Source organism: Taudactylus pleione, unplaced genomic scaffold (assembly GCF_031769625.1).
Source record: "Taudactylus pleione unplaced genomic scaffold, aTauple2 ptg001314l, whole genome shotgun sequence".
NCBI lineage: Eukaryota > Metazoa > Chordata > Amphibia > Anura > Myobatrachidae > Taudactylus > Taudactylus pleione.
Window position 1 is genome coordinate 12576000 of NW_028285714.1, and position 11454 is coordinate 12587453.

The 11454-nt window shown below is 39.5% G+C and overlaps 1 protein-coding gene across 1 annotated transcript; it reads right to left on the reverse strand.

The window, feature by feature from the left end:
* Positions 1–1372: 1372 nt before the first annotated feature.
* On the reverse strand, positions 1373–9128 carry LOC148443265 (uncharacterized). The gene is made up of 4 exons (XM_088463097.1): positions 8930–9128; positions 7870–7952; positions 6867–7182; positions 1373–1764 (listed from the first exon to the last, which is right to left on the reverse strand). Exons 1-4 carry the CDS (start codon positions 9126–9128, stop codon positions 1373–1375), a joined length of 990 nt encoding a protein of 329 aa, XP_088319223.1.
* Between the last annotated feature and the right edge of the window lie 2326 nt (positions 9129–11454).

An 11454-nucleotide genomic window follows, 5' to 3' on the forward strand; every position in this document is an offset into this window, starting at 1 on the left:
TCTGATCGTCCTGCACCATCCCTGGTGTGTTGGATGATCAATATCACTCATCCAACAAACCATCAACTTATCAACGACTATAGCGACCCGCAATCAATGATCGTGGGTCCCTATAGTAACTTGCTCGATATCGAGCAGATTGGCCTGCATGCATGGCCGATGGACGATATCATTATCGTCCATACGTGCCGCACATCGCAGGTCATTGGTGGGTTGGAAGGGGCCAAAAACTGAATGATTTGAATGATAACGATATGAACGATATCGTTATCATTCAAATCGTCCAATTTTGTCATACTGTGTGTACGCAGCTTAATTTATTACATAAATTTTGTGCAGTAATAATAGTGGGTCCCTTTTTATGAGCAGTTTAAGTAGCAAATTTGTAAAGTAAATCTGAAAAATCTTAACCCCACCATTGATTAAGGTATAAACAGGGCCCAACTAGTACAGCTTAGATAAAGTATGCACTCCTCACATAAACTATACAAACACTAGTGGTTCCAGTACACTCTGATACAAACCTTTTTACTCCTATAAGTGCTATGTGTGATGCTTATTCCTGTTCACATTGGTCTGACTGCCTCATCTAAAACTACAAAATTTTATTTTAATCTAAACCATCATTAGTATTACATATTGTATGCATGAAGAAATGTATAAGAAAACAATGATTGTACTAAACACTTTGTTACAAGCACATAGAAAGGTATGAGCATTATTTCATGTTGGGCTCTAGTAGCATGCCAGATATCAGTAATGTACCATTTCATGTCTGTGGAGTCTAATATAAAATTAACCATCTGCTTTGATTATTTTTTTATTTAATAAATGTACTGTTTAGCTGAAAATATAGAGGGAACTCAAAAATATAAGTTACAGTATGTCTTGGGTCGGGGTAAATACAGCTGTGCCCACATACATCTATCCTCCGTTTGCTACAAGTCACACCACCCATAACGCTGGAGCTCAGTGTGAATCGGTAGTGATGTAGTCTTTTCGTGTGTCTTTTCACCTTCAAATGCAACTTGCTCACATAACGGTGCAAATAGTTAGCAAGTTCTCTGAGCAAGTTCGGGTGTATCTCCATGAGAAATGCTACATTGTGTGTCAGTGGCTGTAACACTATACATACAGACATACAGAGAACATAGGCATGCTGCATATCATTTTAATCAGCAGAAGCTGCTTGTGCATCCTATTCACATCAATGTGCGAATAGGATACATATGAAGGTAAAAAGACGCATGAAAAGACACTGCGCTACTGAGTCACACCAAGGCTTGGCCCGACTAGAAGGGCTATTTAACGCGCCAGGAGGCTAGATGTATGTGGACCCATCTGTAGGTTCTTGGGTTGTCTTGAAATAGTTTTATTGGAATTCACAATTAACTAATCTCAATAGATTGCATGGAATGTCATTCCATTTCCCATTGTCCTGGATCTCCACACAGTCTTCATTGTCCTTGCTGTTATTTGGCTCTCCCAGGTTCCAATTAGTAAAAGTGATCTTTTCTCCTGACAAGTATTTGAATATACCTTCTACTTGCAGGTCTGAAATACCCAGGAAAGATTTGCTTAACTCCCCCTTGGTGTGGGTGTGGAGAATCACCTGTGCTGCGCTGTTTTCTGACGCATTTTTTGGTGTTGCCAGATTACTACCAGATTCCTTACAGGTCTTTTGAGCATTTTCAAAACTTTCTTCTAGGCCGTTGGTTACAAACAATTTATCACCAGATAGCTTACCTCCATGGAAGAGCAGAACTAAAAGAGGTGAAAAAGGGATTAATGATTTATTTAGTTGATAAGTAGAGACAAGATATGGAGACATTGATATTTTTTAAGCTGAGCCTGAATATTTTGGTTTGCGATTAGAACATTGTTAACACAATTACCATGTCATTTTCATGAATAATTGTTCAAATAATTATAATGGACTACCATTGTTGAGATTAGAGATGTGCAAAACACTCCATGTTTTGGTTTTGCTGTGCTTTAGTCTTGGTTTTGGTTTTAGTATACAAGGCAGGTGTATTATGTTTTTAGTTTTTGAAAATTGTAGCTAAATTCAATAAGTAAATGCAAGTTTTTTTTGGCCTTCTGCCACCAACTCGCCCGATGTAGAATATCACTGGATAAATATCGGTAGTGACCGATGTTGAATACCACTGGTAGTGACTGATGTTGAATTTCACTGAAATGACTGATGTTGAGTATCACTAAAGAATATTGATAGTGACCGATGTTGCAGAATATTAGTAGTGACTGATGCTGAATGTCACTAAAGGTGACTGATGTTGAATATCACTGAAATGACTGATGTTGAATATCACTGAAGTATATTGGTAGTGAATGATGTCGAATATCACTGAAGTGACTGATGTCAAATATCACTGAAGAATATTGGTAATGACCGATGCTGAATATCACTGGAGAATAAAAGTAGTGACTGAAGTTCAATATCACAGAGACTGGTGAAGCGTACTGAGGATACAACAGCGTGGAGCCTGCAACAATGATCCAAAGCTAGCAACTACCTAAGAAGAGAAGTTGTTTAGGAAGCTTCCTGATCCTGGAGTCCTGCTTTATACCCTTAGGTAGCCGTCCATTGGAGGACAGAGGGCCTGATTCAGACCCACTCGCGAGCGGCTGTCCGCTCGCAAGTGGGTCGATGTTCTGGACTGAGCATGCGCCAGGCGAGACGAGCAAAGGAAAGTCCTTCGCTCATTGTGTCTGATCAAAGGGGGCGTGCTGTCGATGTTGATTGACAGCACGCCCCCTTTGGTAGGCGTGCCGGGGGCGTGCCTCCCTGATGGGGGCGTTCCCACGGGAACGCCTCCCGTCAGAAGCCGGCCCACTAACATCACTAGTGATGTCAGTGGGAGTGATTTTGGCTCTGATAGAGCCAAAATCACTCCGGAGCTTGCGGTTGAAAACCTCAACCGCAGGCTTCGGCTCGCAGTTTCGATGGTCGCGATGGTCACGACCATCGCGGCCATCAAAATGCACACTCGTATAGCCTGTGGGTGGTGACCCACAGCTATACGAGCGTCCAGGAGGACGCTCCATTTTCATGGAGGCCGGCCCTCATTGAGAGCGTGCGCTCTGCTCAGAGCGTACGGCTCTGAATGAGGGCCAGAGTCAGCTGAGAGGTGACCAGGCTACCATTGGTGGAGGCACAAAAGATTAGTAGTTTTAGGTGCTAAGTGGAGATAGTAACATAAAAATCCAAAGCATTTTTTTTTTAAATCCAATGGTTATTTTTTATGTTATTTTCGATACAGTTTATACTATTGTGTTACAGATGCATCTGTTTATTATTGTATATGTGTATTTAAATTGTATATTTCTTTGGACACATTTGCAACTTCTTAATATTCTCATATCTTCAGGGCTGTTCTTGTATTTTTTGTAGTTTACCATTGGTGGTCCAGTCAGGTGAGACAGATAATATGGCTGTGCCCATGACCGCTGCCATGGATATGGAGGATTGTGTGGAAGTCAACAGGGCCCTGGGAATATTACTCAGCATGTCATCTGCCGCTGCACCTGGTGTCTGACCATGCGGCTAGTCGGGGGAAGCCAGCGCTACGGTGAGTAATGGCTGATCCCAGGCTGAATCCTGAAAAAATGCTTAAAACAACTACAGTGTGAAGGAGAGATTTAATCTCATTCCAAAAAGAAACAAGTTTGGACAGGTCCACCAAGTGTACAAGAAAGCTCCAATGCCACACCTCCTGCGCAAATTAGAAGCATCTGGGATATTGTGCAGCCTTAATGGGACATAATACCATCTGTAAATGAGTTTATAGGTGTTTTCTTTTATACATACACAAATGGAGCTAGAAGCCACATTAGCAGAAATATCAACCCAATACTCACTGTCTAGGGTTTTACCTATATCCACTTCAAGCTAATTCATGTGGGTCTTTTGAGTCAGAGCCAGAGTGTGAAAGCTCTGAATATAACTTTGAAATAAGACCCTTAATACTAGTACCACAAAGGGTTAATGTTTCACAGATGGTTAGTGGTCTACTTGTGAGTCGATGTTTCATGGTGGAATGAAAAAGTCTTAGCTGTAAGCATTGAAAATAGTGTTTGTGTGCTACACTGAATTTGTGTTGTATGCCTGCAAATGTGGGGAATATCAGTTTGCGGGTAATGTTCAAAACTCTGATTTTCCCAGCTTGCAAATGCCTAAAAGAAGCAGGAAGACAGCCTGAATGAAAGTCAGGATTATCAAACAAGGGAACTATGGAGCTCGGATGTGGAGCTATGCAAAATCTTCGACTAGAAAGATCCCATGTTTCTAAAGAGAGTGATATGACTGGGTGAGCTGACACAGCTTTAGGTCTAGACAACCGAGGAAGCCATAGTAGAGTAGAATGCGAGTCTACTTGTGGTTTGCTTTAGTCATAACCAATATTCTAAGCACTAAGAATACTAAATATCAAAATATATATAATAAATATCAATTAACATGGTTTTCTATTAAGATTCTTAGAATATGTTTGTCCAAAGATGTGTGTCAGTATTAGAGATGTTAAGAACCTCAATAGAAGACCATGTTAATTGATAGTTTATTACATATATTTTGATATTTACAATTTTTAGTGCCTATAGTGTGCATCTGCATCCCCCCTTTTTTCTGTATTAAAACTACAGGTCTCAGCATGGTAGCACCTCTTATGTTTAAATTAGGATGTGCAGCACAGCCCGCCCCCCCTTTACAAACCATATTCTCTTTTTTGGTTGACTCACTGGCTGAGCCTAATTGCAACATAGTAAAGTTTGAAGTTTGGGAGACATAAGCCACCTCTAGATGTATATTTTAGTAAGATGTAATGTCGTACCCTAGGGCACTTTTTGATTCATATAAATTGGGAAGTGATATGATTTTGATATTTGTAAACATATGGATGGACCCACACTGGCAAGATTTGAAATAGGAACATCAACTGTGGCAACAGGTTCATCTTGATGGCATTGATCCGACCAATCCACCAAATATTGCAGCTACTCCAATTGTCAATATCCATCTTAAATTGCACTAAAAGTTTGGGGTAGTTAGCCTCGAATAATTGATGATAATTTTTAGTAAGATTAACTCCTAAATATTTTATTTGTTGTCGATGCCATTGAAAGGGCTAACTACACTCCAATTTAGTTTTGAGGTCTTCAGGAATATAAAAGTCCAGGATATCTGTTTTTGTGTATTGACCTTATAAACTGAGTGGCAGCCATATTCTTCAATTTCTTTAAATAAGTGGGGGAGTGAAGAAATCAGATCAGATATAGTCATGATAATGGCATCTATGTATAATGTAATTTTATGTTATACATCGTTTATCTTAACATCTTTGACACTGGGAGTGGTCTGGATTCTAGCTGCCAGAGGCTCAATAACTAGTGAGGGGACTAGTGGTATCCTTGTCTTGTGCCTTTGGAGATGTCAAAGGTGGGTGAGGTGGCCCCTTTGGCCAGCACCAAAGCTTTAGGTTCAGCCCATTGATCGGAGGACTAGAAACATAAATTGCCAAGATATTCGGTCAAATGCTCTTTCAGCATCTAATCCTAAAACCGTAGCTGAAAGCTTTAGACCGTATATTAAATGGATCAGATCAACAGACCATCGGGTGTTATCAGATGCCTGGCAATCAGATATAAACCCCATCTGGTCTAGGTGAAATAGATAGGACAAGAGAGGGCTCAATCTATTTGCTAGAAATTTTTTGTAAATTTTAATGTCATAATTTAATAAAGAAATAGGGCTATAGTTAGTACATAATTCCAGATATCCACCTGGTTTAGGCATAACCACAGTGTTAGCCAAAGAGGTCACTGCATCAAACGAGGCCACATTGAGAAGTCTATTAAAAAATACTTTAAGGAAATTAGTTAAAAAATTAGCAATGTGTTTATAATATTGTGGTGTAAGACTGTCAGGACATGGGGCTGCTGTGGGTTTAAGGCATTTTATAGCTACCAAAATCTCTTCCTCAGCATTTAGCTCTAATGACTGTTGTTCATTAATGTAGGGAAGGAGGTTAGTGCATAGGTATGACTGAAAGGAGACATCTGGATTAGTCATGTGGGAGGCATTTTGGGGTAGGTTACAGACTTTTGTAATTATCAAAAAACTTCTTCACTAGATCTTATGGGTCATAAGTGGTGTTGCCTGATTGGCGAAGTTTGAGTTTATTTATCAATTCTGAAGCTCTCTTCTGCCAAAGTTTATTCATCAAGACAAAGTCTGCTTTGTCTGCTTTATCATAATATTTTTGTTGCATTTTTTAAGTATGGAGGTGGATCTGTGTGAAAGAATGGTATTTAGGCGACCTTTGAGAGACTCTACTCCAGCGAGCAAGTCAGAAGAGGGGCTCAGTTTATGTTGTGATAAAAATGTTGCGATCTCTTCTTCCAAAGAAGAGATTTCTCATTCTGCTTGTTTTTTTTTTTTAAAAGCCACCTTACTAATAAGCTTGTCTCTTATTTTGGCCTTGTAAGACTCCCAAATCATGCCATGAGATATTTATTTTGAGGAGTTAAGCTCAAAATATTCTTCGATGGTGGATTTTATTTCATGAAAGATAGTAGGGTTTAGCAATAAGGTGTCATTTAACCACATTTCAATGATTTTTGAGGAAGTTTGAATAAATCAACATGTATAAATGTGCCAGCATGATCCAACCATGATTATGGTGTAATACCAGTTTGGGTAGTCATTTTGGTAAGAGAATGTGATATTAGAACCATATCTATTCTAGAGTAAGTTTGATGTGGGCAAGAGTAATGCGTGTTGTCCCTTGCTGTTGAGTTTTTAAGTCACTAAAAATCTATTAAGGGCAATCTATTAATACCATTACAGAGAGCATGAGGAGTGTCTTGAGCTAACTTAAGGTGTGTAGTTGAGGATTTGTCTAAAGTAGGATCAAGGACTGTATTAAAATCACCTCTATTAATGAGATGACCCTTAGCAACTCGCTCAATATGTCTAAAGAGGCCAGTGAAAAATTCACATTGATCACTGTTCGTGGCATAAATATTAATGAGAGAAATTGTTTCAGAGCGAAGCGTGCCAATGAGAATGAGATAACGATCATTGGGGTCGGCTATGGAACGTGAAAGTACAAATGGAACATTACTACCAATTAGATTTGCTACTCCCCGTTTTTCAGCAATCTGCGGAAGCAAAATACTTCTTTTGTGTACCTTACCTGGCACAAAGAGACATAGATTACTGACCTACAACTTTCAAGTCTATAGTGCGCGATTTTCAACCTTTTCAACTCGAGGCACGCTACATAAGATTTTAAAATTGCCAAGGCACACTATCCGTCTATGCGGTGTGTGACCAATGAAAAAACATACATATTGGCTCCCACATAAAAATATACATACATTGTGGCCTCCACAGGACTAAAATACATGACAGTACAAGTGCGCTGAGCTAACTGCTGCGCCACACTTTACAACTGCGCGTGTAGTGTGCATGGCACAGTGGTTGAAAAACACTGCAATAGTGTTATGATTCCATTAAATTAACTATTCATTCAAAAGTTATAGTTGGTATTTTTACCTTTATTTTTCCCCAGTAGAGCACACCAGGCTTGGGAATCTCTCCTACTTACTCATCAACACAAACTGATGCCAGTCATAAGGACATAGTGCATATACACAGTGCAAAGTCCAAAGCTTGATTGATACTGATATCAATGGAAAGTAACATTTTGTCTTACTTTTAAATATGAGATAGTTAGGAAAATTCAAGTTCCAACTTGGAATGGTAAAACTCAGGACTGTCAGATTGCATTTCACTACTTTACAAAATTAGTACTGCAAAGGAGAGAGAGAGAGAGAGAGAGATACTTTATTATACTTGTTGAGGCTTGCTTGAAGTGTCTGAAGTTCCTTTTCAAATACTTTTAATTGTTCCTTGACAATGTCAACCTCTGTCAATTATATTATGCAGCAAAAATATTTCCTGCTTTTACATATACAGTAGCTGATTTTATTTTAATATGCTAAAGGCTCTATCATATTGAGAAAAGGGATCATACAGTAAATAAAGCCCCCAGGCCAGCATAGCTATTTCCAGCTGCCTCCATTGATAACTTTGCCATGCCACGCCCCAGTGTTAATGTGTGACACATCATAGCTGGTCAACAAATTTGCAGAGAGGACTGGGCATAGCTCAGTTGCCAAGACAAACTTTATTAAATTGTGATAGAAGATGTTCCAATGCTGCAATAAGTTACAAAATAAAACTATGCTATTGCCACAAACATTTAAACATACCACTAAATCTGCCCATTTTATATGGATTTGCCAAGGTCCAAAATTGCACCTTCCATCCATGTTTTCTACTAAGTCTAATTGAGGCCATAGAAGCATATTGTGTAAAATTAAGTGGCTTTTGAATAAATTAATATCACAATAATTGACAAAACTACTGAGCAGTTCAGTGTTTGAGAAAACTGAGCACACCCAAACTTCTGAGTCTAACCAAGTCACAGCTTGGAACCACTTTGAGGTTCCAAGTCAACCAAGTACTGACTTGGGTCTTCTCACAATTTGGAACTCATGTATAAAAAATGGATCTTGCCTGTTTTGGATTGCGTTTAAGTCCCTCCCTCATGATTTCAGTTGCTATGATTTGGTCAAAATTGACTGGAAATGAATGTTTATAATTTTAATGATACTACAGAACAAAAACAGTTCTAAGTTACATGATTTTAGTTGTTTTTACTTTTTTTTAAAGAAAACCCAAACTGAATCCAAACCAAAACCTTTGAGGGTGGTTTTGACAAAAGCAAAACTCAGGTGTATGTGCACATCACTTCAAAATATAGAAAAAGATCATAGTTGCCCAAAATAAATTATTGGTTTTGTTGTGCATTTAAAAATTTAATTTTATTCTGACAATTACCTCGTTCTCCCTTTTCACCTTTTGGTCCTTCTTTGCCATCCCTTCCATCTCTTCCAGGCAGTCCACTGTGGCTTTGTGGACTGCATGATATAACTGCACAAGTACTGGTAGCTTCTTCACATTTACCATTATCTGTAGTTATTTGTGCATTCAGGAACATTACAAACAGTAAAAAGCTAAAAAGCTTTAGCATCTTCATTTTTCATGTGTTCTCCCTAAAAATCAATAAAAAATCATTATTTCATTTCCATCTTGTCATTTGCTGTGAATGCAAAATGCAGAAGTTATCTGCATAGTTATTGTAGCTATTCACAAATAGTTCTCCAGTTTTAATATAAATTTGAGTGATGAACCAAAACCTTACTTACTGAGTGTGAGCTACAGTATGAAGAAATTTAAGAAAATCCTCTGTACAGGGATGGGGAGCCTCAGGCCCAGGGTTCGTATAAGGCCCTCGGAATCGTTTGGTCTGGCCCTCTGAGCTTTTTTCTGCAAGCCTCATCTGGATAGCAGGGTGCCTATAATGGCACCCTGGAGCCAGAATCTATGCAGCAGTGCTGCCTGGAGTTTCCATAGGATGCTTCAGACGGTCACACCGTTACAGCTCCACAAAGCATCCTCAGGATGCTCCAGGCATTGCTGTAATCACTGGCGATTGTGGCCATGTCCCCGTGTGACATCACATGGAGGGGGCGTGGCCTGCACCAGGCCCACAAATAATGTTATAAATATCAAAATGGCCCTTAGCAGAAAAATGGGTTCCCCAACCCTGATCTAGTATAAGGTGAAGAATAAAATTTTAAGGCATAATCCATTTTAGAGCATCACATCCAAAAATCCAAGTACATGAAATTGTCAGAGAATGTTTGTCACAGTTGCAGAAAAAAGTATATAAAATCAGTGTGTTAAAATTCACACAGTAAAATGAGGCCTTAAAAGTATTTAAAAAATAATTCAAAAATATAGTCAAAAAAACAAAAATACAGAATGCAATAAAATAAGTTTTTCACTTACATTTCACTGCTATGCATTTAATTTTAAAGGCAGTAATAATGGGTGTAACCGGTTCTCCCACCATGGTGCAAGGCACTATTGCTGCCCCAGAAGCAATCTTTTCTTGTATTGTGTCTAGAATGGCAACCTGTAGCTTGGAAAAGTACACGGCGGTGTATCCTCATTATGTGCTCTGTGCCCTGCAACCTGGTTGCTCTTGACCCGACCTCCTCTTAGTGATGCCATGATGTCACCTGATATGAGGCCATGGTGCCAGCACAGGGTGTCCAGTGCCCAACTATGGCCCTGGGCAATGATATCTTTGAGGCAGAGATGTGCATTTTTCACTATTGCTCTGAAAGATGTCCCATATTGGTGAATCAGCAATACTGATATTTACATGTTGTACATAAATAGACCACCCAGTTTACATTTAAGGTTGGAGGAAGTATACAAAGAAAAGCTGTCCTGCTATTTGGAGTTTGTAGTCTGGGATACTGCTCCAAGAAGTGCCTCAATGGCCGCAATTCAATTCAACACAATGCTGAATAGTCCCGGGAGGGAGCTCCCAGAGCAATTCAATTTAACGCGCTGTTAAGTCGGAGAATGCTGGTTCTTGCGATTTAACATGGATGTTTAGTCGCAACAACTACCATTCTGTCACTAACGTGCCGGCGCTAGGCTGTTAGCGCCGCACTAAGTCAACAAACAGCTGCACGGCCTGCATCTTTGTCAGATTTCTTCCAGCAACCTCCGGAGGGTGTGAGAAGAAATCTTTTAGTCGGAGCAAACATCGCGCTGAATTGAATAGCTTTGGGAGCTCCCTCTCGGGGCTATTCAGCATTGTTTTGAATTGAATCGTGTCCAATGTTTGATATCATAGTATCATAAACTCTGTATTAGACTGTTGTTTATTTATTGTTTATTTATTGTACTGTATTTCTTATATGCTTTGCGATGCTTATTAAGTCTGAGAATAAGAATAAGAGGGTTAATGTGAGTGGGTAAAGGGTCAGTTTGGCATATGCGAAGACCTAAGTTTGCAATTTGTTCAATATTTGTGTAGCACTTATTTTTAATATGAAATTTATTTAGTATAGTTTACAGAAAGTTTTCAATTCATGAGTTGAAATTTTATTTTATTTACTGAGCATTTTTCGTGCTCAAAATGTGCAATACTGTATATTCATATAAATAAAACAAGTGGGAGCAAAAAAACTACATTGCAAGATTACACTGATCAATTTATTGTGTGACATTTGGACATCTGTGTGTGAGTGAGGGCCTGATTCAAAGCTGAGAATAGAATCAGAAATGGTATACAATCGGGAAGCCGGCTGCCTTAATACTGGCAACCGGCTTCCCGACTATCTTATCCCGGCTAGATGTAGACGCCTGACAATTCCCTGATGCCGGGAGACCAGCGCCCGGCATCCCGATCGAAGGGATGCCGGGCACCGCGAGCGGACAACCGTGGGGGGGAGGGTTAGGTTTAGGGCACCCGGGGGGGACTTAGGGTTAGGCATCCCCCC